We start from the raw sequence: 26,873 nt of genomic DNA on the forward strand, positions 1-26,873 counted from the left end.
TGAAGTGAAGAGGCTGAAATCAAGCAGAAATCTTGTAAAAAGGGGAGAAAAATTTCAGCAGTATTGTGTTGCTCTGTAGATAACAGTTCGAGTTTAGAATGTGCTAGGGAGATGAACTGTAGTGAACATCACATTCTCTCAATTGATATCTCTGTAAGGCTGTGACATAGGCGTGAGAGCCTTTCTAAAGTGCTATAGCCTTGCCAAGAGTTAATTTGGTCTATAATTGGATTAATGTGGTCAGCCAGCACTGTAGCAGCAGAAAAGCAGCCTCAACACTTTGAAAGAATGATACCATTCAGAGCTGTAAAGTGTCTTAGGAGAAGGTCTTGCAATAAAAACAAGTTACCAGGCAGGCCAAAAACATGGCCAAAAACTATGACAATAGATTAGACCCACAGGGGATCCAGATATTGGCATTATCAAATAACAACTTTAAAATAGTATTGATAGGTGCAATAATACAAATGACTGTGAATTTTTCATCAGAAACCATGGGTTCAGAAGACAGTAGAACAATATCTTTAGAGTCCTGAAAGAAAAGAACTGTCAACTCATAATTCATTATCCAGTGAAAATATCCTCAAGAATTAAAATGAAATAAAGATATTCTCAGGTGAAGGGTAACTAATAAAGTTTATTGTTAGCTCTAAAAGAAATGAGAAAGTATCTCTTCAGTCTGAAGTAAAATGATGCTAGAGGAAACTTGAAACTTGAAGGGATAAACGAAGAGTAAAAAAATGATAAAGATATGAGTAAATAGACTAATTTTTCATCTTAAGTTTAAAATATATATGACTGTTGAAAGCAAAAATTATGACATTGTCTGGTGTGGTTTTTAAATAAGGTAGATGTAATACGTATGACAACTGTAACCTAAAGGGAGAGGGTAAAAGGGCCTATATGGTTTAAGACTTATTCATTTTAAATGGAGTGGTAAAATATCAACTTGAATTAGAAAGGTAAGTGTTTATCTATGTATGTATGTATATATATATGTGTGTGTGTATATATATACATAAAAGTATACATAAGTATATATATGTATATAGTTTAGGTATGTGTGTGTATATATATATGTATGTATCTATGTATATATGTATTCATAATGCTGCCTGTTTTTGTATGGTCTGCAAACTAAGAATGGAATAGGACCTCTAGTTTCTACTCTGATATATAAAGAGCTTGTAAGTCATCACTCCTGTTCTCACAACAAGAAAAGAGTTGAACAAATTAAAAATCAACAACTCTTTTTAGATTAATCAGAGACTTGAGATCACAGGACAAGCTGCTGTCCCCGAAACTAGAGAGAGAAGCAAATAGAATTGCAGTTTACTGGGAACAGAAGCCATTGGAGCTGAACATTAAACAGTAATTGACTAATTGCTGGAGGTGGAGCATGGACTAACTTGGAGTTAAAAACTCCTGGGGGCCCAGTCTTGGGGGGACTTCCCACACTTTCATGACTCATATCCCAGTGCTCCGTCAGGTTCTCACGTGAAGTTGAGAGAAAAATGCTCTTGTGTTTTGGGTGGGGAGGAGAGGAAAAGTAACCATTTTGAAATATTCCCCAGAGAAGTCTGCTCTTTGTAACAAAAGCCTGCCCTCTAGGGAAACTACTTTACCAGAGTTTTCGCTTACCAAACTTTATAAGGAGGGCAATCAGACAAGTCAACCCCCTCTACCTTCCTGTCTCATGTAAGGGAAAGAAAAAAAAAGGTTAAGAAAAACTTCTGAAGGTAACAGGGAGACTCAGGAATGCCCAGTAAAAAAAAATCCATAAAGCCTAAGATTTAACAATAAGATTATAGAATGCTTCCCCTCCACAATACATTACCACCTTATCGACATATATCTAGTGTAATAATAGGGATTTACAACTGAAAGAACTGCAAGACACACTCTATTTAATAAAGAATTTCTGGGCCGGCCCCATGGCTTAGCGGTTAAGTGCGCGCGCTCCACTGCTGGCGGCCCGGGTTCGGATCCCGGGCGCGCACCGACACACTGCTTCTCTGGCCATGCTGAGGCCGCGTCCCACATACAGCAACTAGAAGGATGTGCAGCTATGACATACAACTATCTACTGGGGCTTTGGGGGGAAAAATAAATAAATAAAATTATAAAAAAATAAAAATAAAAAAATAAAGAATTTCTAGTGAAAGACAATAGGGAAGACAAAAGGAGGATACCACAGAGAGTTGAGGCCTCTGATACCTATAGCTACAACAAACTTTAAACACAGCATAACTCCTAGACAAAAAAACATAAAACCTCACATTAAAGGCCTGTTTACCTCAGTGCTTGTTACCTGAAACATAATGTCTGGCTTTCAACTAAAACGTTATAAGGCACTCTAAAAGGCGAAAACTAAAAAGGTGACTGAAAAGGCAAAGCAAGCAACAGAAACAGACTCAGATATGGCAGAGATTCTGGAATGATCAGAATGGGAACATAAAATAATTATGATTAATATGCTAAGGGCGCTAATGGAAAGAGTGGACAACATGAAAGAAAAAATAGATAATGTAAGCAGAGAAATGGGAACTCTAAGAAAAAAATCAAAAGTAGATTCTAGGAAGCAAAAATGCTGTAATGGAAATAAAGAGTCTCTTTCATGGGCTCATCAATAGACTGGACAGGATTGAGGAAAGTATCAATGACTTTGAAGATGTGTCAATAGAAACTTCTCAAACTGAAAAACAAAGAGAAAAAAATGAAAAAGCCTGGAATATAATATCCAAGAACTATGCAGCAATTACAAAGGTATAACAAATATGCAGTGGAAACACCAGAAAGTGAAGAAGGAGAGAAAGGAACAGAAGAAATAAGTGAAGAAATAATGGCTGAGAATTTTCCAAAATTGATGACAGACACCAAGCCACTGATCCAGGAAGCTCAGAGAATACCAAGAAGGATAAATGCCAAAATGTCTATACCAGGGCATATCATATTCAGACTGCATAATCAAAAAACAAAGACAAAATCTTGAAAGAAGCCAGAGGAAGTAAAACTTAACCTATAGAGGATCAAAGATAATTTATAATAGACTTCTCGTCACAAACCATGCAAGCAAGAAGAGAGTGGAATGAAATATTTAAAGAGTTGAAAAAACCCCCCATCAACATAGAATGCTGTATGCAATGAAACTGTCCTTCAAAAGTGAAGCGAAAATAAAGATATTCCCAGACAAACAAAAAATAAGGAAACTGTCATCAGTAAACCTGCTTTGCAAGAAATGTTTAAAGAAGTTCTTCACAAAAAAGAAAAATATTAGTCAGAAATTTGGATCCATATAAAGAAACAAAGAGCATTAGAGATGAATAAATAAAGGTAAAATATAATCTTTTAGTTTTCTTATTTTTAATTGGGGTAATAGGTAACTGTTCAAAATAATAATGGCAATAGGGTATTCAGTGATTATAGTTTATGGAAGTGAAATGAAGAACAGCAATCTTATAAAAGAGGAGGGAAGAATAAGGTACCTGCACTACTCATGAAGTGGTATAGAGTTATTTGAAAGTGGACTTAAATTACTTGTAAATGTATATTGGGAATTCCAGGGAAACCACTAAAGCGTTTTTTAAAAGAAGTATAATTGCTATGCTAACAGATAAGAGAAAATGGAATCTCATAAAATACTCAAAACAAGAGAAGGCAGAAAAAAGAGGGAAAGATGACAGCAAAAAAAGAAGGCAAGAAAATAAGAAAGAAACATTTGTTGGCATATAATTGTTTATACTAGTCTCTTATGATCTTTGTATTTGTGTTATATCACTTGTAATGTCTCCTCTTTCATTTATAATTTCATTTATTTGAGTCCTCTTTTTGCCTTGGCAAGTCTAGCTAAAGGTTTGTCTATTTTGTTTATCTTTTCAAAAAACCAGCTGTTAGTTTTGTTGATCTTTTCTGATGTGTTATTAGTCTCTATTTCATTTATTTCCACTCTGATCTTTATTTCCTTCTTTCTACTAACTTTGGGCTTAGTTTGTTCTCTGTTTCTAGTTCCTTGAGGCATAAAGTTAGGTTGTTTATTTGAGATCTTTCCTTTTGTTAATGTAAGCATTTATTGCTATGAACTTCTCTCTTAGGATTGCTTTTGCTGCATCCCATAGGTTTTGGTATGTTATATTTCCATTTTCATTTATCTCAAGGTACTTTTTGATTTCTTCAATGACCCATTGGTTGTTCAGTAGCATGTTGTTTAATCTTCACATATTGGTGAACTTTCCAGTTTTCTTCTTGTAATTGATTTCTAGTTTCATACCATTGTGGTTGGAAAAGATGCTTGATATGATTCTAGTCTTTTTGAATTTATTAAGACTTGTTTTGTGGGCTAACATATGAGTTGTCCTGCAGAATGTTCTATGTGCACTCCAGGAGAATGTGTATTCTGCTGCTGTTGGATGGAATGTCCTGTAAATGTCTGTTAAGTCCATCTGGACTAATATATAGTTTAAGTCCAATGTTTCCTTGTTGATTTTCTGTCTGGATGGTTTTTCCATTGTTGAAAGTGGAGTGTTGAAGTCTTCCAATATTATTGTATTGCTATTTCTCCCTTTAGGTCTGTTACTATTTGCTTTATATATTTAGGTGCTCCTATGTTGGGTACATAAATATTTATAAATGTTGTATTCTCATGTTGGAATTGCTCCTTTTTCATTATAAAATGACCTTCTTTGTCTCTTACTACAGTATTTGTCTTACAGTCTATTTTGTCTGATATAAGTATAGTTACTTCAGCTTTCTTTTGGTTTGTATTTGTATGGAATATCTTTTTCGATCCCTTCGCTTTCAGTCTCTGTGTGTCTGTATGTCTGAAGTGAGTCTCTTGTATGCAGCATATAGATGAGTCTTGTTTTTTTATCCCTTCAGACACTCTATGTCTTTTGATTGGAGAATTTAGTCTGTTTATATTTAAAGTAATTATCGATAGGTATATACTTATTACCATTTTGTTCATTGTTTTCTGGCTATTTAATATTTCCTGTGTTCCTTTCTTCTTCTCTTTCTCTTCCTTTGTGGTTTGATAATTTTGTTTAGTGGTATGCTTAGATTCCTTTCTGTTTATGTTTTGTGTATTTGCTATAGGTTTTTGCTTTGTGAATAGGATGAGGCTTGCATAAAACATCTTATATTTATAACAGTCTATTTTAAGCTGATAACAACCTGCAACACATATTAAAGCTCTAAATTTTTACTTTCCCCCCACATTTTATGTTTTCCATGTCACAGTTTATATACCTTTTTACCTTGTGTATACATTAACAAATTATTGTGGTTGTATTTATTTTAAATAACTATATTAACAAAATGAGCCTTATCTATAACTATAACTTTACCTATAACTATAATAACTAGATGAACCTTACCATTCAGCCAGGCCTGAGCTCTAGGTTGTTTCTCAAACCTTTGTGATTGTCCACGCCGCCTTCTTTGTTCTTAGTGGCCACTAGCAGTTGAGGGTGTGCCAAGACCTGTCATTGTCCCAAAGGGCAGGATTGCAGTCAGCACCCAGATGCAGGCGGTAGTTAGGAAAGTAGGTAGTTAGGACCGTTCCATGGAGAAACTGAGAGGTGGGCTTTTTTGCTGGCTCCCTCTGTGCTGGGCCTGAGTGTATAGCTGCAGAGGGGTTCTCCTGTGCTTGTTAATAACTGCTTCTTTGTTTACTACAACCCTGTGGGACTCAGCCCCAGTGAAGACAAGCCCTATCGGCTGTCAGAGCCAGGATATCCAGGGGCCTGTCCCTTGGACAGCAGCCACAAAAGCTGCTGCACCATACTTGTGTACAAGCTCCTTCCAGGCAGATGTTGGTGATTCGTAGTGGGCTGGCGTGAGAAGGCAAAGGTGGTGTCTGATGGCTTCCCTAGTCTCTGGGGAGGATTGCAGTCAGCTGCTAGAAGCCTGCTAAATTAGAAGCCTGACCCTTAGGCAGCAGCTTTTAAAGTATGCAAATAGGCTTCTTTCAGGGAAAGACTGAGGGTTGGAGGTTTTTTTGCCTGCTTCCTCTGTGCTGAGTGCTGGGAGGATAGCTGGTGAAGAACTGTTTGTTTGCTACAGTCCTGTGGGACTTGTGAATATAAGCCCCATTGACTATCAAAGTCAGGCGATCTAGGGGCTCATCGCTTGGGCAGCAGATGCAAAAGTTGGGGGCACCAGCGTGTGTATAAGCTCCTTCCAGGGACATATTGAAACTTTGGAGCAAGCTTGAGTGTGAAGGTGGAGGTGGTGTCTGCTGGCTTCTCTGGTCTGGGAGAGGATTGCAGTCAGCCCCCAGGTGCGTGCTAAATTAGGCCCCAGACCCTCAGGCAGCAGCTTTTAAAGTATGCAAATAGGCTTTGCTTTGGAAAAGACTGAGAGATGGGTATATTCTGCCTGATTCCTCTGCACTGAGCCCTAGGAGGATAGCCACAGTGAGTCCTCAGTGAGTCCTCCTGAGAGCCTATTAAGAATTATTTCTTTGTTTGCGATAGTCTTGTGGGTCTTGTGGCTGCAAGCCCCATTGGCTTTCAGAACGAGGTGTTTTGGGGGCCCATCCCTCAGGTGTGAGTCTTAAAAGTTGGCACACTAGATGTGAGGTCCAAACCCTTTGCTCTTTAGGGAAAAGTTAGGAGTTGGGAGGTCCCTCCTAACTATATGGCACTGTGCTGTGGGTGGAGTTTATGGTGAGAGTGCATTCCAGCTTTTCCTACCCCATTTCAATGTGGGAATTTTCTCATTTGCCCAATGTGTAGGAGGCACTCAGCTAGTTTCTGGATTTCTTTCAGAGGGAATTTCTCCATGTGTACCTGTAGATTCAGTCTGTCCATGGGAAGAGGTGAGTTCAGGAGGCTCCTATGTTGCTGTCCTGGAGAGAAACCAGGGTAGTCATTTTAATAAATGAAGCCAGAATCACTGAACATTCACATGCAAAAAAAAAAAAAAAAAAAAAAAAAAAAATTCAAGCAAGCCAGCAAAAAAGAATCTGGACACAGACCTTATACCCTTCACAAAAGTTAACTCAAAATGGATCATAGACCTAAATGTAAAACACAAAACTGTAAAACTTCTGGAAGATAACATAGAATAAAATATAAGTAGCCTTGGGTTTGGTGATGACTTTTTTTTTTGGTGAGGAAGACTGGCCTTGCGCTAACCTCTCTTGCCAATCCTCCTCTTTTTGCTGAGCAAGATTGGCCCTGAACTAACATCTGTGCCCATTTTCCTCCACTTTGTATGTGGGACGCCACCACAGCATGGCTTGATGAATGGTGCATCAGTTCGTGCCCTGGATTCGAACCTGTGAACCCTGGGCTGCCAAAGTGCAGCATGCGAACTTAACCACTAGGCCACTGGGCCGGCCCCTTGGTCATGACATTTTAAATACAACACCAAAAAAAGATGTATGAAAGAAAAATATGATACATTGGACTTCACTAAAATTAAAATCTTTCTCTGTGAAAAACGCTATTAATAGAATTAAAAGACAAGCCACAAGCTGGGAGAAAAATACATATTTGGGATAGGAAATATCCAAAATATTCAAAGAACTCTTAAAACTCATCAATTTGCAAATAAACAACATAATTAAAAATGGCCAAAATGCCTGAACACTAAAGAAGATATACAGATGCTGATAAGTATATGAAAATATGCTCAGCATCATATGCCATTAAGGAATTGCAAATTAAAACAACAATAAGATACCACAACACATCTATTAGAATGGCTAAAATTAAAGAAACTGACAAAATCAAATGCTGGTGAGGATGTGGAGCAACCAAGACTTGCATTCAGTGCTACCAGTAATATAAAATGGTACGTCACTTTGGCAGTTGGGTAGTTCCTTACATAGCTAAACATAGTCTTGCCATACAATTCAGCAATCATGCTTTTAGGTATTTACGCAAATGAGTTGAAAATACATGTTTACACATAAACCTGCCAATAAGGGTTTATAGCAGCTTAATTCATAATTGCTAAAAATTGGAAACAACCAACATCCTCTTCAACAGGTGAATGGATAGATAAACTGTAGTACATCCATACATGGAATGTTATACAGTAATAAAAGAAATGAGCTATCAAGCCACAAAAAGACATGGAGGAGCCTTAAATGTATATTGCTAAGTGAAAGAAGCCAGTATGAAAGGCTACATAATGTATGATTCCAACTATATGACATTCTGGAAAAGGCAAATCTATCGGTTCATCAATTTTAAGAAATGTACCACACTAAAGCAACATATTAATAATAGGTGAAACTGTGTATGGGGGAGGAAAGGTATATGGTAACCCTCTGTGTATGCTTAATTATTCTGTAAACCTAAAACTCTTCTAAAAAACAAAGTCCATTAATTTAAAAAAGAAGAAAAATGTATAACAGACAATACAAGGTTTATAAAGCCTAATATATTTACTATCTGGCCCTTTACAAAAAAAATTCATTGATTCCTAGTCTAAACCTACCTATTCGAAGGCAGCAATGTCAGATTGGATAAAAAAATTAAACCCCAACTAAATTCACTTGACATGACACCTACAACAAATAATGACATATAGTTTAAAAGTAAAAAAGGTGAGAAAAATTATACATATAAACACTAAAAAAAAGAAAGCTAGAATGAGTATATTAATATCAGACTTCAGAACCAAGAAAATTACAGGGATAAAGAGACATTACAAAGTGATAAATAGTCAGTTTACCTAAAACAACAAACAATTCTATTTGTGTATGCAGCTAACAACAGAGCCTCAAGATATAAGAAGGAAAAACTAGTACAACTAGAAGGAAAAGGAGATAAATCCAGAAATATGCTTGGAAACTTGATCACTTCTCTCAAGGGGAATAAAGAAGTACTGAATAGGGGCCAGCCCAGTGGTGTAGTGGTTAAGTTTGTGTGCTCTGCTTCGGCGGCCTGGGGTTCGTGGGCCCGCATCCTGGGTGCAGACCTACACACTGCACATCAAGCCGTGGTGTGGTGGCGTCCCACATACAAAATAGAGGAAGATTGGCACAGATGTTAGCTCAGGGCCAATCTTCCTCACCAAAAAAAAAAAAAAAGTGCTGAATAACACAATCAACCAACTTGAACTAATTTATATTTATGGAACGCTCCAATCAACAATAGCAGAAGGCATATTCTCTTTGAGTACAAATGGAGTATCCATCAAAATAGAGCATATTTTGGGCCATAAAACAAACTTCAAAAGTTTGAAAGAACTGAAACTATAGAGTGTGTCTCCTACAACAATGGAATCAATCCATAATCAATAACAGAAAGATAATGGGAAAATCTCTAAACACTTGGAAACTAAATAATGCACTTCTAAATAATCCATGGGTCAAAGAGAAAGTCTGAAAAGAAATTAAAAGAAAATACATTGACCTGAAAGAAAATGAAAATACCACATATCACAATTGTGGGACACAACTAAAACAGTATTGAGAAGGAAATTTATAGTACTAAATGCATACAGGAAAAAATATGAAAAGCCTCAAATCAATAATCTAAGCTCCCACCTCAAGAGCTTGGAAAAAGAAGAGCAAAATGAACCCAAAGGAAGAGAGGAAAGCAAATAATAAAGATACAAGTAGAAATCAATGAAACAAAAACCTGGTTCTTTGAAAGATCAATCAAACTGACACATCTCTAGCAATATTGACAAAGAAAAAAAGCAGAGCACACACAAATTATTATCAGGAATGAAACAAGCAATAGTATTATCCCCATAGATATTTAAAGGATAATAAGGGACTACTACAAACAACTCCACGCACATAAATTTGAGTTACATAATATGGACTAATCCTTGAAAAACACAAATTGAAAAACTCACCCAATATGAAATAGATAATTCAAATAGCTATAAAAGAAACTATTAAAGAAATTGAATCCACAGTTTATAAACTCCCCTCAAAACATTTTCCGGCCCAGATGATTTCACTAGAGAATTCTACCAAACATTTAAAGAATTAACAGTGATCCTACACAATGTCCTCTAGAAAATAGAAGAGGAGAGAATACGTCCTAATTCATTTTATGAGGTCAATATTACTCTGATAGCAAAATCAAAGGTAATACAAAAAAAACGGATACTATAGACCAATATCTCTTGTAAAGTTAGATGCAATAGTCTCAACAAAATGTTAGCAAATTGAATCCAACAATGTATAAAAAAAATGTGTCTTTTTGGTGTGTAGCATTCATCATCTTTTCTATTTGAGGCTCATTTAGTGCATATATGATTCAGGACCTTGCCTTCCTCTAAATCAATCAAAGGGAGATAAATATTACTTTTCTCATATTCCTGATGTCAACAAGGATATGACTTAGGCTCAGCTGATTGGACTGCTCCCTCAAGATTTTGATTTTTGAGAAAGTAACACAAAAGTGCATGGTCAGTCATAGATTACCTGCAGCAGCCAAGGCAAAGCTGCGAGTACAGCAAATGCACCAGGTCCTGAGGGTTGAGGGGGTGGGGAGGCATCTTGCTAAGAACATTAGTCCTGTGCTGTAATCTTGCTTGCCTTTTTTGGGTTCTTGATGGTTTTGAGAATCTACTTTTCTAGGCTTCTTACCCATTCTGTGAGCTCTTAGACATTCTTTTAATAAATTCATTCACTTTGATTATCCAGACTTAGTTTCTGCTGCCTTTATTCATTCAAATATATAGCTTATAAATCAAAAAGTAATAATCCTAAAAATTATTTTGATAAAAGCCTCTTTTTCCAATGATTAATAATGTAAAGATGTAAAACCCTTTGATTTCATTCTAAATTTATATTTAGAAATTGTTCTGGACCTCCACTTTTAGCCAAGATGGGATAACAGATTTCCCCTCCTACCAAAAACAACCAAAAATTTGACAAAAATTGAAACAACGGTTTTCAAGACATAGGCATCAGTCAATGAAGGACAGTGATATATGAGAGATGGGAAACATTCAAGGTGAGCCCTACGGTTCGTCCAGCTTACTGCCTTAAGAAAGTTTTGAGGTTGTGGCACAGGGAGGTGGAATCAGACAGATTCTGGCAAACTTCCTGAGTTGAGGTAATGGAGTTGAGAGTTCAGAGAGACCAGAACAGCTAGAGTTCACAGGATAGTGTATCAGAGGACATATCTGCAGAAGATACCCCTCAAGTATGCGTCAGAGGACTAATTATCATATGTGTGAGGAAAGTACCTGGCTACCAAAGAGAATTAGAGGAAGAGCTACCAAAAGAATTAAAGGAAACAGTGCCCACCGCTCACACAGGGTTGGGAATAATATCTATTCTCACCAGTCAGACTAGGAAACCTCAAAAATCACAGAGCATAAAGTATACAGAAGGATCTTGCCTCAGTAATGAGTAATAATTAGCTCTAAAGTAAAATTAGCACTACTCTGGTTCTGCCTATTAAATCTTAGAAGCAAGATCCAAAAAAGATAAAGTGAAATTTAGAAGGTCTGATAGCCAATAAAAAATTATGAGGAATTCAAAGAAGCAAAGAAATACAACCCATAGTGAGGAGCTAAACCAATTGATCAAAATGGACCCATAATATACACAGATGTTAAAATTATCGGAGAATTAATATCAGGATATTAACACAGTATACTATATGTTCAAAAGTTAAGTAGAGGATATTTCTAAAAACCCAAATTGAACATATAAAAATGAAAACTAGACTGTGTGATAAAAATACTCTGTATGAGATTAATGATAGATTAGACATTGCAGAATATTAGTGAACTTGAAATTAATAACAATAAAAACTATCCAACAGGAAACAGAGAGAGAAGAGAGAATTAATAAAATGAACAAAGCAGCAGTGACTTGGACAACTTCAGGTGGCCAACTATATTTGTATTGGAGTCCCCAAAGGAGGGGACTTGGGAAAGAAAATATTTGAAGAAATTATGACCAAAACTTTAAAATTTCATGTAAACTATAAACTGACAGACTTAAAAAACCCAGCAAACCTTCAGTACAAGAAACATGAAGAAAATTACACCATAGTACATAATAATCAAATTGCTCAAAATAAGAGAAAAGAGAAAATCTTAAAAGCAGTGAGAGGTGGGAAAAATACTTTATATACTAAGGACCAAAGATAAGGGTAACAGTAGATTTTATATCAGAAACAATGCAGATAAGGACAGTGGAACAATATTTTTAAAGTAGCAAAAGAAAAAGTCAATCTATAATTCTATACCAAGCCAGAATATCTATCAAAAATGAAGGAGAAAGAATTTTAGGTGTAAAAAATGTAAGTAATTTTTGATCAATAGACTTACACTATATAAAGTGTTAAAAGAAGTCTTTCAGGCTGAAAAAAAATGATATGAGATGAAAATATGAACTACACATAGCAAAGAAGAGCAAAGGAAATGGTAACTGTATATGTAAATATTTTTTCTTATTTAAATCATGTTAAAAATAATTGTTTAAAACAGATTAACATGTAATATTGGTTTATATGAAGTGCTATAGTATCATATATTGGAATACTGTTAAGTTAAAGATATATAGTATAAACCTTGAAGCAACCACTAAAATAACAATGAGTCACAGCTAATAAGCCAACACAGGTTAAAATAGAATTTTACACAAATATTTGTTTAATCTCAAATTAGGCAGAAAAAAGGAAAAAGGGGACAAAGAAGAGATAGGACAAATAGAAAACAAATATAAAGAGGATAGATTCAAACCTAACCATATTATTAATCACATTAAATGTAAATGGTTGTAACAGCTCAGTTAAAAGGCAGAGAATCTCCAATTTGATTTTAAAAAAGCAAGACCCAACTATATATGCTGCATAAAAGAAATGCCCTTCAAATATGTACACAAGTAGTTCATGCATGAAAGGATGGGGCAAGATGTATCATGTTAACAGTAGTCAAAAGAAAGCTGGAGTATAACATCAGACTAAGTAGATTTCAGAGCAAGCAGTATTAACTGGAATAAAGAATGTCATTATGTACTATAAAGTAGTAAATTCCTCAAGAATTCATAGCAATCTCAAATGTTTCCTGACTTACTGAAAGAGCTTTAAAGAATGTGGAGCAAAAACCTACATACTGCAAGGAGGGATGTAGAAATCCACAAGTATAGTCAGGTATTTCAATATCCCTCTCTTAATAACACAAGTGGGCAAAAGAACCCAGTGATGATACAAAAGATTTGAATAATACTGCCAACCAACTTGACTTAATCGACATTTGTAGAACATTTCATCTAACAAAGCAAAATGCACATTCTTTTCAAGAGCACATGAAACACTTACCAAACTAGACCATATTCTATAAAAGAAGTCTCAGTAAATTTAAAGGATCAAATCATACAATGGAGTTCTGTTTTCTGACCATGATGGAATTAAATTAGAAATAAATTAATAAGAATGATTTCTGGAAAAGCCCCAAGTATTTGGAAACTGAATAACAAACTTTTTTTTTTAAACAGTTTTATTTATTTATTTATTTATTTATTTATTTACTTACTTACTTACTTACTTACTTACTTACTTATTTATTTGTGAGGAAGATCAGCCCTGAGCTAACATCCATGCTGATCCTCTTCTTTTTGCTAAGGAAGACCGGCTCTGAGCTAACATCTATTGCCAATCCTCCTCCTTTTTTTTTTCCCCCAAAGCCCCAGTAGATAGTTGTATGTCATAGTTGCACAGCCTTCTAGTTGCTGTATGTGGGACGTGGCCTCAGTATGGCCGGAGAAGCGGTGCGTCGGTGCGCGCCTGGGATCCAAACCCGGGCCGCCAGTAGCGGAGCGCACGCACTTAACCACTAAGCCACGGGGCCGGCCCTGAATAACAAACTTTTAAATAACTTGTAGGTCAAAAAATTTCTTCAAAAGGGAAATTGGAAAGTATTTTGAAGTGAATGAAAATGAAAACACACATAACAAAATTTGTGGAATGCTGCTAAAGCTGTACTCATGGGAAATGTGTAGCATTAAAAGCCTATATGAAAAGAAAAAGGTCTCAAACCAATGACATTGTCTTCTACCTTAAAAACTAGAAACATCAAAGCAGATTGATCCCAAAGTAAGTAGATGAAAGGAAACAATTGAGATCAGAGCAGAAATCAATGAAGTAGAAATGAGAAAAACAATGGAGCAAATCAATAAAATCACAGGTGATACTGAGAAGATAAAATTACTAAACCTCAAGAGAGAGAAAATTACCAATACCAAGTGTTAGATATCTGAGGTAGGGTTAGTATAGATTCTACCAATATTAAAAAGACAATAGGATAATATTATGAATAACTTTATGCCCATAAATTTGACAATTTCTGTGAAATGGATAAATCCTTTCAAAGACACAAACTCACTTAAGGAGAAATAGATAATTTATATATCAAGTAAATAAATCAAATTTGTAGTTAAACACTTTCCCACAAATAAAACTCCAGGCTTATATGGCTTCACTGGGGAATTCTACCAAACATTTAAAGAATATCTGATTTTACATGACTTCTTCCAGAATATTGAAAAGGAATGGACACTTCCCAACTCATTTTTTGAGACTTGCATTATCCTGATATCAAAATTAGACAAAGACATTATAAAAAAACTATAGACCTATATCTCTCATATAGATGCAAAAATTCTTAACAAAATTTTAGTAAATTGAACCCAATAGTATATTGAAAGGAAAATAAATTATGATCAAGCAGGATTTATCACAAAGTTTCAAGGCTGGTCTAAATTTGAAAATCAATCGATATAATCCACCATATTAACAAACTAAAAATCAAAAAAACATTATAACCTCAATAGACACCAAAAAGGCACTTGACAAAGTGCAACATCTGTTTCTGATAAACTAGGAATGGAAGAGACTCTGTGAAAACATACAGCTAACATCATATTTAGTGGTTATTATGGACTGAATGTTTCTGTTTCCCCCTCCCACCAAATTCATATGTTGAAGCCCTAATCTCCAATGTGATGGAATTAGGAGGTAAAGCCTTTAGGAGACAGTTAGGTTTAGATGAGGTCATGAGTGTGGACCCTCCATGATGGGATGAGTGTCCTTACAAAAGGAGAAAAGACCAAAGCCTTCCCTCTCTCCACCATGTGAGGATATACCGAGAAGGTGGCGGTCTGCAATCCAGTAAGAGAGCCCACACCAGACACCAAAGCTGCCTTTGATCTTGGACTTAACTTTTAGAACTGTGAGAAATAAATATCTGTTGTTTAAGCCATCCAGTGTATGATATTTTGTTATAGCAACCTGAGCAGACTAAAATGATGATGAAACATTGAATGATCAGGAATACAAAAAGGATGTCTGCTTCCAATACTTCTACATTAACATTGCACTAGAGGTTCCCACCATTATAATACTGTAAGAAAAATAAATAAAAGGCATCAGATAGGAAAAGTAGAAGTAAAATTGTGTTTATCTGGAGACAACACATTGTCTATATAGAAAATAAAAAAACCACTGTAACTAATAAAATAAGTTAAGCAAGTATAGGACACAAGATCAACATGCAAGAATCTATGGTATTTCTATATACTATCTACAAATTAGCAGAAATTCATATTAAAAACAATACTGTTAACAATAGTATCAAGAAAAAAGAGATAGTATAGAAGAAAAGATCAATATACAAGAATCTATGGTATTTTTATGTACTACCTACAAACAACTGGAACTTGATATTAAGCAAAAATACCATTAGCAATAGTATCAAGAAAAAGAAATACTTAAGGATAAATATGATAAAAGATGTGAAAGCCCTAAAGACTGATAACTACAAAACAGTGCTGAGAGAAATTAAAGACCTAAATTTTTAAATGGAGAGAGATCCCGTGTTCATGGGTTAGAAGACTCAATATTAAGATGTTAATCCTCCCCAAATGGATGTATGTATTCAATGTAATCACAATAAAAATCTCAAAAGGCTTATTTTTTAGATATTGGAAAAATCTAGATATGCAAAGGACGTAGAAAAACCACATACAATTCTGAAGAAGAACCAAAGTGAAAGACTAACTCTATTTGATTTCAAGACATTATAAACTTACAGTAATCAAGAAAGTAGTATTGGTATAAATATAGACAAATAGATCAATGGAAGAGCATAGAGAGTCCAGAAATAGACTCACATATTTATGGATAATTGATTTTTGACAGGGTGCATATGCAATTTAGTGGAGAACATATAGTCATGTTAACAAATGATGCTGGGGAACAAGTAGATATCTGTATGTAAACAAGTGAACGTCGATCCATATCTTGTACCATATAAAATAATTAACTCAAAATGATTGTAGATGTAAATGTGAAATATCAAATTCAAAGAATATAAGAAAAATTTTTATGAATTTGAGTTCAGCAAAGATTTCTTAGATGTGACCCCAAACACATGATCCGTAAAGAAGTATATTTATAAATTGGACTTCATCAAAATAAGAACTTCTGCTCTTTGAAAGATCCTGTTAAGAGAATGAAAAAATAAGCTATTGACTGTGAGAAGATATTTGAAGATCATATCTAACAAAGGACTTGTTACCAGAATGTACAAAGAACTCTCAATGCTTACTAATAAGAAAACAATCCACGAAAATGGACAAAAGATTTGAACAGATATTTAACTTCCTACAGATGGAAAATAAGCACATGGAAAGATGCTTAACATCATTTGTCCTTATGTAAATGCATATTAAAAACCAAAATATGAAACTATTATATTGCTGTTAGAACGTCTAAAATTAAAAAGACTGACCATGCGAAGTGTTGGCAAGAAATGTAGAAAGCAACTGAAACTCTTATACACTGCTGGTCGGAAAGTAAAACAGCACAACCACTTTGGAAAACTGACAGGTTTTTAAAAAGTTAGATGAATACCTACCATATGATCCAAACATTCTACTCCTTAATATTTCCCTAAGAGACCTAGAAGCAAATGACCATACAAAGACCATATAAAGACCAGCTGCATGAAAGAAGCCAGACAAAGAAAGTGCACATACTGTATGATGCCATTTCATAAAATGCCGTGAAATTCAGACAAATGAATAGTGACAGAGAGTAGATCAGCAGAAGCCGGGGGTGGAGGAATTACAAAGGCGCACAGGGGAACTTTTTGGGGGTGATGGTTATGTTTGTTAACATGATTGTGGTGATGGTTTCACAAGTGTATACATATATCAAAAAATTTCAAATTGCACACTTTATGTATAATTTATTGTGTATCAGTTATATGTGAATAAAGCTGTTAAAAAAGAAATTATTTCAAAAATCATACTTTTATGGATCTCATTGGTATCTTGACATATACATTAATAAGTATAATACAGTGGTATCATAATTATATTCCGTCTCTTGTTTTACAGAACAGGGCAGTTGGGAAACCTGACAGCTCCTTGCAATTATCATTGTAGATGCTTATCTACAGTCTATTCTGCTGTATGTGGAAGAGATGATATTGGATATTTTTCTCCTTGCTTTGCAGGCTGTACAAATGTTAAAACATTAAACAATCGCAAGGTACTTATTTTTTATTTTGCTTCTTCCTCTCCAATAAAATATTTAACTTGCAGATGGTGTTTACATTTTACTCCTAGCTCTCTATAAAAGCTTTTTTCCCTTTTTAAAAAATTTTAAAAACAAGAAAAGAACATTTGCTTTATGTGGTCATAGTACAAAGGGCTTATGGGAATTGGGAGTGGAAAAGATACTTCTACATTAAAACATACCTCCATATGTTACATCATTCCATTTTTTAGTTTTAAAACAGGAAGTGACTATCATCCACCTCTTGCCATAGCACAGGTGAAAGAAACAGTCTAAGAGAATATTTGTCTTCCACCTATGTAGTTTATCTTCGTTCTGTCCTACCTATTAGCAGCACCCAATCCACCAAAATCTTGAGACCACAATCTTTCCTGCTCCAGTGGGTTGACAAATACTATCCTTGTGGTCACTGTTCACTCAGTTTTTCCTTCTGAGGAATTGAAAATATCTATGCTATACCTTCTTGCTGTCTCTCTGTTTCTGCCCCACATTAACTCAGATGTGGCAATCAGTCCCTTTATTGTGTGCCAGAGATTACCATACATACAAGGCCTTTATAAGCATATCACACTTTCCAGAAAGGTAAGAAAGTTAGAGAAGATTTATATGGCAGCAATACAAATGACTGAAAATTGAATATGTATTATCCCTGTTGGTCCTTTGACATTTGACATCCAGGACTCATTTTAAAATTCCCCTATTTGCTCATCTTTGGGGTCATAACCATCAGAATTCCTTATTTCCCTACGCCATCTACCAACCTCCAGACAATTTTCTTGTTTTGTCATGCAGAGCAGTTGACTACCCTGCTACTAATTTGACTCCAGGTTAATTATCTTATATTCAAAATTGCATAAATGGGCTTTTAGCTGAATAATGGACTGTAACTTCAGCTTCTCCCTTTTAAGTGGCACAGAAGTAGGGACCCAGGCCTTGAAACTTCTGTGTTTTTTTCCTCCCCTCTCTGGCTAGTTTTGTGAGAGAGAGCAAGAAAGAGGTTTATTTCCTGACCGATAGGCGTTATATGTACCACCTCCCTTAGTGGCCATAAAGTCTTTTATTAGTTATGCACCTACATAACAATATTATTTTCTCTGTTACACATGGATCATTTCATTACAAGATATTAGCATACCTGACCAAATTTAGTTTCTCATAGTCATGTTTTCACTGGCTTACGATTTAGTAATATATCTTCAGTTTTTTACTGAATATTAATATGAAAAGGTTACAGACTCTAAAAAAATCCTTCTTCTTAAATGTTACATTATATGTTTAAAATGACTTTTAAAATCTTTAAAATATGTTCCCGTGGAAAGCTTTAAATGTAATAGGATAGCATAATGTACTCCTATATGCCAATTCCCATCTTCAACAATTTATTAACTTATGGAAAATCTTACTTTATACTCCTATTTACTTCTTCTCCTCCATTTTAGTTTGAAATGAGTAAAAGATTTTTTAAATGCTCGTGTTGTCACTACAGTATAAAACAGAACTCTTTGACCTTGGTGTTTTGATCCCACAGGATGTTCGAGAGCTAAAAAGGCCATCCACTATACAGCGCCAATCCCTCTTTCTTTTTCTGGGGAATCCCTGTAGGGATTTTGTTTCTATTTCATAAAAATCTTTGTAATTTCCTTGCATTACGCTAAGGAATAATTAATTCATAATGAGTAGCAGTGATATAAATAATCTATAAAATAGTCACTCAAACTGTGTGATAACATTTGATACTGAATCAAAATTGAAAGAAGAATAAAACGTTTTTGACAAAAAATTAGATCTGTTAGAAGTTTCCCAGGACAATTAGCCTTGAAAAAATAATAGCTCTGAAGGAAAACTGACAGTAGCAGAAGCTATGATTAGTACAGTTTGATATGGATGGAACTGACTAATGGATAAAATATGCATTCACTTCAAATGGGAAAGAATTGATACCAATAAAAATAATTTTAACAAAATTAAAATTAAAAAAGAGAAACATTGTATATAAAAAATGATCATGTATCTAAATGGGGTTAATGGAATTCCCTCTGGAAATATTTTTTCAATGAAAATATGTCAACTTTGAAATAATTCTGTTTAAATGTTCATGTTCAAAACATGATCAGGGTCAAAATGAGTTATAATTGGATGCTCTTCAATTACACTTACGCAAAAGTTTGCAAGAGGAGTGGTAGGAAATACTATACCTATGAGGATTACTAAGTTTCTATAGAAAATCACAGCTGTACTAAAACTGAAAATAGATATCTCTGCTCTTTGTATTGATAATATTCCTGGACAGTTTTACCTCATTGAGACCCACATGTATTCTTCTTATTCATGCTACCAAAGATCTTCAAATTTCCTTACATAGATATGAAGGAAATCTTGGGCTTTTCTTCATGATCTTCTCACTGGGACCAGTTCTTTTCGGCAGCTGATATAGCTTTCATCATAAAATAGTAGGATCAGGGCTTCTTCCAGAGGCTGCTCTAGTCCAACAGGAGCCTCATTCTGATTATCTCTAGAGGGGGAGTCAATCTCATCCAAAGCAATGAGGATTATAAGAAGCCAGGCTTTAGGGTGTCTTTCAGTTGAAACATCCTTAGAATATTTTAACTTCATTTACTCACCTCCCACCTCTTTTTGTCATATATTTTATTTCTTCATATATTGTAAATGACACATACTATTATTACTGTTGTTTTCTATAGTCAGTATGCACTTATATTTATCCATTTTCTTGCATTTCCATGCTCTCATATGAGATTATTTTCTTTCCTCCTGAAGAACCATATTTCACCTTCAGTTTTGCAAAAACTGTTTTCACTGGGTATGGAATTCTATTTTGGTGGTCATCTCACCCTAGATGTGGTTTTCATAATATTTATTTTGCTTAGATTTCACAGAACATCTTTAGTCTGTGGATTTACGTCTGTCAGTTGGGAAATTCTCAGCTATTATTTCTCCTTCACTCTTTCCTCCTTTTGGACTGGGGGAGAGGGGGACCATGTATTAGTTCGCTATTGCTACATAACAACTTACCACAACCTCAATGTCTTTAAAGAATACCCATTTATTAGCTCACAGTTCTGAGGTCAGAAGTCCAGATACAACATGACTGGGTCCTCTGCTCAGAGTCTCACAGGCTGAAATCAGAGTGTTGGTTGAGCTGCATTCCTTTCTGGAGGCTCTGGGAAACAATTCGCTTCCAAGCTCAGTCAGGTTACTGGTCAAATTCAATTCTGTTGGGCTATAAAAAATGAGGCCCTTGTTTCCTTGTTAGCTGTCTGCTGAGGGCCAATTTTAGCTTTTAGAGGCCATCCCCATTCTTTGCTGCATGACTCCCTCCATCTTCAAGGCTAGCAACAGAGAATCTCCCTTATGTCATATGCTTTGAATCTCTGACTTCAGGAAATGTCCAGTACCTTTTAAGGCTCACCTAATTAGGTGAGATTTACCCTCTCTTTCTTAAAGTCAACTATGTCATGTAACATAACTTACTAAGGGGAGTAAAATTCATCAATTCACAGTCCTAGGGATTATACAGGCTTTATACAATAGTGGGGTGGGAATCTTAGGTGCCATCTTAGAATTCTGCCTAACACAGACTACAAATAGACCTTTTGACTGTGTCCCGTACTTTTTTGCTCTTTTCTTTATTTTCCATCTCCTTTCATCTATTTGTTTAAATGTAGATATTTTCTATTGATCTGTCTTCCAGTTACTAATTCTCTGTTCTGCAGTGTCTACTCTTATGTTAAACCCATTAACTGAGGTTCTAAGTTTACTTATTGTATTTTTCAGTTCTAAAATTTATGTTTTTTGTAGAACCCAAATCCCTGGTGAAATTCAACATCATTTAAGATATTTTAGCCATTTTTCTCCTCTATTTCCTGGAAAATATTAATCTTAGCTATTTTAAAATTTTTCTATTAAGTCCACTATTTGGATCACCTATGAGTCTATTTATATTTGTTCTTCTCTTAATTTTAGGCCAATTGTTCTTGTCATTTTGCATGCTTTGTAATGTTCTATTAAATCCTGAACATTGTATATGAAAAATGTCTCATAATATAATTATACAATTGTCTATTTCTCTCTTTATTTTGGCTTTATGTGTTTTCAAGCTCTGTTATTATGTGCATACACATTGATAATTGTCATATGTTCTTGATGAATTGTTTCTTTTATCTTTATAAAATGTCCCTTTCCATCTCTGGTAATACTCTTTGCCTTAAAGTCTGTTCATATATTAAATAGTCACTCTAGCTTTCTCTTGCTGGCGTTGCCATGGTGTATCTTACTTCTCATTTTATTTTCTAACTAGTTGTGTCTTTATGTTTAAAGTATCTCCTGTAGCAGGCATATAATATGGTTTCGCTTTTTCTTCAATTCTGTTAATTTCTGTCTTTTAATCGAAGTTTTTAGACTACTGACATATATTGTAATTATTGATATGGTGGATTTAGGTATACCTTCCTATTTTATTATTTGAATTTAAAAAATATTTTACTATTTAATGTTAATATAACTTTTGGAATTTTGGTTATATTTCTTTGGATGTAACTTGACAGTTCTTCTACCCTTCCAGAGCCTAATATCTTGTGATTCTACCCTCTGTTCACTAAACCTTCTTCATTTTTTCACCTTTCCCCTTAGTCAGCTTAGGTTCTATGGCTTGCAACTATTTGTTGTACTGGATATCTTTCATCTGACCTTCAGATTTACTTTTCACTTTTCTCTGCCCTCCTCATTGTTCTAGGAGACTGAACTATAGCATTAAGAGCTCCTTTGCCCTCTGGCTTCTGATTGGTTTAAGATAATAAGGATTCCTAGCAGAAAATCAGAAAGATGGGAAAAAATCAAACTGACATGATTTTTGGATCATCGTTTTCTGAATTACCCAGATTCAAGCCATCTTTATTTCTTCTTGTTCCTTCGCTAGTAACCTAGTTCAATATTTCTGTTGAATTTATTACTGTTATTTTTTAATTTAGTTGAGATTGGGTGCATTCAGGGTGGTATGGCTGTAGACTTTTTAGTTTAGAATCTTTTCAATGGATTAATAAATCGCTAACTGGTCGCAGCATCTCCAAACTCTGTTTAATTCTTCTTAGAAAATAACACTTATTCATCTTCTTTGAATTATCAACCCTACAACAACAACCCCAAATTTTCGTTGGTTCCCATGCAGGGTTATGTTATGACTTTCATTGGCTCTAGACACTTTTACCTTTGTAAGCCCCTTCCTTCACTAAAAATATAAAAATAAAAAAAAAAAGGAGAGAGAGAGATTTAATGTACAACTGTATTGGTATGAAGACAAATATGATCCAGGCTGGATTCATTATATTTATTTTTTTCTTTGATTTTAAAAGGCACTAAAATTAAAACATTTTTATGTGGCCCTGAAAGTATTGTGGGCCCTAGGCACTGTGCCTACTCTGCCTAGTAGATAACAGCCCTGTCACCATTACATACAAAATAAAATCCTGTCTTTTCAGCATGGTTCTAAAACCTTCCACAACTGAGTAACTGTCCGTATTTCAAATCCCAGCTAAAATTCCATTTTATTTACTACATTTTCCTTAATTGCCCTCACTTCATAGAGCTCTCCAACAATTATTTGTGCAATTGAAAGTAAATATTTTTGGTGAAATTTCTTAAATTAATAGAATTTATCCTAAGTAACTATAATTACACACACACACACACACACACATGATTCTTTGTTAGGTAAAATACCTTGGACTTATCATTAATGTTGCATTTGTAAATAATGAATAGCAGATTTAGTGTAATGATATTTACTAATAAAACTGGCTAGTCTCTCTGCAATTATTGATTTGATTTTTATCTTTTACAATAATAAGAGTTTTTGCTTTATGACTGTATTTCTAAAAGGTTGTTTCCTATCTTCATTTTCATAGACATACTACAATTGTTCTTGCATTAAAGAAGGATTAACAACTTCAGATGAAGAAGGTGATTTTATTGATGCTAGAGTTGGGAAATGTGATACAAAGTGCTATAAATTACCTTTGTTCATTGCTTTTATCTTTTCTACAATTGTATTTTCTGGTTTTTCTGGTGTACCAAACATCCTGACCATCCTTCGGTACGTATACATTTATTCAAAATAATTATTCATTTAATACATAAGAAAGGCAATTTTAGGAAGATTTAAAATATTGTTGTAAATGATTTACTCTTTCCTTTCAAGGTAGCAGCTGCTAGTGGGTAAATTGTTACATTGTCAAAATTTCTGTATATGCTTAATTCCTGTTTTAACTAATTTATTTGCCTGAGTGTGTGGATATCACATTTAGTTTTAATTAATTAATTAAATTTAATTTAATACTTGGAAAATTCATATATACAAAAATTGTTACATTGTCAAAATTCATGTATATGTTTAATTCTCTATTTTATCTAATTAATTTGCATAAGTCTATAGATATTACATTTAGTTTAACTTTAAAATTAAATTTATTTCTTAATTTAACATATGCAAAATTCATAAATGTAGGAAAATTCTTAATTATAACATAGATGTGATTATAATTTTCATTCATTGTGTAAAGATATTTATTGATGATTTACTTTTATGTTAGCCAATTGGACCATGAGAAAACATCAATAACAAAGGAACATAACTTTTAGAATTTTAGAATTTCAGTCCGTAAGTTTATTATTATTCTAAATTAAACCAACATTTGTTATTCATTTGTTCTTCCTGAACATGTGAAATATACTTAATATTTATTATTATCATAGTAGGAGAATAATTGAACATAATTTTCAAATTATTTTTTTTAAGAGGCTAACATAAACCTTTAGGTCATGAGCAATTTGCCGAACCCTAGGAAAGCAGACTAGAGGACATGAATAAATATACGCAAAAAAAATAAAATCTGAGTTGGGCACACGTGGTTTTTGTCTTCAATGAACTTGCAGTTTAGATGGGAGAAAAAATTTGACATATCATTACAGTGAAGCAGCTTTTTTATTCATTTATCTGTGTCTGGCACTGAAACTACAAAGACCAATAAGATATGGACTTTGCCTTTAAGTTGCCTAGAGTTTAATAGAGGGAGAAAAACATATAAAAATAAGTCCAGTGAATACTTAGAAGTGCCTTGATTAAAGCCTGAACAGACTGGTCTGGGAACAAAATGGAGAAAATGGTCATTTTTATCTCGGATGATTTGGAAATTCTAAGGAAGGTATGGCATTTGAACTGAGTCATGAAGATAAGTGATTTCTCATAATGCAAGCAGACTGGTTCTTAACAGGAAAGTGAAAGTAGGCCAAAATGTGTGAAATATCTTAGCAAGGAGTTTTTTATGACAGGAGTGAATGAGACAAGGAGATTTGAGCTCAGTAAGGACCTGATTATGGGAGGCTTTCTTTGCCATGTTAGCGTGAATGATGTTATCCTGTGTATACCTGGAAGCCATTGAAAACAGTAAACCTCAGAAGTAAAAGTGATCAAATATGCATTTAGGATAGAGTTCTTTGAAGATAGTGGGGAAGAAGAAGCTGAGAGGGAAAATTGGAGAAAAGAGAAAATATTTAGAAGACTACTTTGTGGAATTTATCCCTATTAAGAGATAGAGATAATAGAACATATTTGAGAAATAGTTTGGATAAAAAGGCAAAATTTTTAATTTGATATTCCTGGTACAAAATATGGAGAAATTTAGGACTATGTCCAGATTTCCAATCTGGGGAACTAAATGAATGATAATCCATTAACTGAGATAGGAAATTCAAGGAGAAGAGAAAGCTGAGATTGAAGATAGTGAGTACAATGTTGAACATGCCTTATTTAAAATTCATGTGAAACATCCAAGCAAATATTCTCGGCAGTGAGATGAGAAAGATGATGATAGTAATTTTCCAGAAGTTTAGTTCTGAATCTTCTCATTTCTCCTGGTAACTATACAGAGCAATAAGGAGAATAACACACACACACACACACACACGCACACACATGCATATACCGTTGTTTCAGTACAATTATGAGATGATAAACAAAAAATGACAAAGTTGAAATTGCATGTAAGTATTGCCAAAATTGTAGCAGAACTAGAAGCCAGCTTGTAGATTCACAAAGATGTTACAAAGAATAACAGGAAATGTGAAGAGTGTCTCAGTATTGACAGATCTCAGATATCTGCAGCATATATTTCTGCTCAGAAAGGAGAGGGCCCTACCTTAAGATGGAAGTTCTGGGAGCAGGACCTGGGGAGATAAGTCAAGGCAAAGTCTTTCTGGAAAGCATGAGAGAAACGACTTGGAAAATGCCTAGGAGGTCCAGACATGGCAGATCTCAAAAAGTGCTGCAAGGTATACCTTCTATAAATGAATATATAACCTTGGAAAGCAAGAAATGTGAAGAGATCTCAGAAGCCCAGGGCTGGCGGTAGAAGTTCTTTTGAAACAGGTCAAATTTGGAGAAGCAGAGAGGGTATAACCACACATAGGAACCATAGTTAAGTCTTTTCCTATATCCACAGAGGAGATAACTCTTCAGTTTTGAAGCTTGGAAACCCTGGCCCATGTTCCATCCCCATACTACTTCTGCCTGTAGTTTAAGAAACTTCATCTCATTCAAATATGAGTAAGTAGAAAAGGAAAAGGTTCTTCCTACATATAAAATAATTATAGTGAAAGAAATGAAAATTCTTAAGCATTATTTTACTATAGACAATGAAAACTCACTAGAAAAATGCTACTACAAATCAGATAACAAAAATAAATGTAACTATATGTAAGTTTAAACTACAAAAATTAAACAATCATGGCTACAAAACAAGGAAAGAATAGCTAGAGGAAGGAGTCTGTGGAAAGAAAACAGACAGAACTCAGGAAAGAAATAAAAGGCAAAATAATTCAGAAATTAAAACTAAATTATAAAGCATACAAGGAAGAAAAGACAACATAGAAAGCATGTATGGGGCATAGAAAACAAACAAAAAGAAATAGAAATGGAGAATATAAAATAAAAATAAGAAAACAAGTATTAGAGAAAAGAGGCAAATATAGAAGATAGGAAAAGGAGATCCAACATGCATATAATTGGAGTCCCCAAAGAAGAAAACCACTACAATCAAACAATAAATATTTAAATTTATAGTTAAATTAAACTTCACTGAAATAATGATATTTAATAAATACTAAATAGTAAGTAATAATGATAAATAATGAATAGTGAAATATAATAAGATTTGAATTTACATATTGAAATGGCACATCGAGTATTTAGGGAAATTGATCCAGAACAATCAACACTGAGATATACCGTAGTAAAATTATTGAATTTAAAGGTGAAGAAATAATGCTTTTGTCGTCTGAAAAAAAGAG

General features: G+C 34.3%; 1 protein-coding gene across 1 annotated transcript in view; it reads left to right on the plus strand.

Moving 5' to 3' along the window:
* SLCO6A1 (solute carrier organic anion transporter family member 6A1) overlaps nucleotides 1–26,873 on the plus strand; it is a 97,988-nt gene that overhangs the window by 51,474 nt on the left and 19,641 nt on the right. The window contains exons 9-10 of the mRNA XM_004420526.2: nucleotides 17,333–17,486; nucleotides 23,435–23,622. Of these exons, the coding sequence (XP_004420583.1) occupies nucleotides 17,333–17,486; nucleotides 23,435–23,622 (342 nt within the window). The remainder of the gene's footprint in view (nucleotides 1–17,332; nucleotides 17,487–23,434; nucleotides 23,623–26,873) is intronic.

This window comes from Ceratotherium simum, chromosome 4, assembly GCF_057802395.1.
Source record: "Ceratotherium simum simum isolate JZ-2026a chromosome 4, ASM5780239v1, whole genome shotgun sequence".
In the NCBI taxonomy this organism is placed as follows: domain Eukaryota; kingdom Metazoa; phylum Chordata; class Mammalia; order Perissodactyla; family Rhinocerotidae; genus Ceratotherium; species Ceratotherium simum.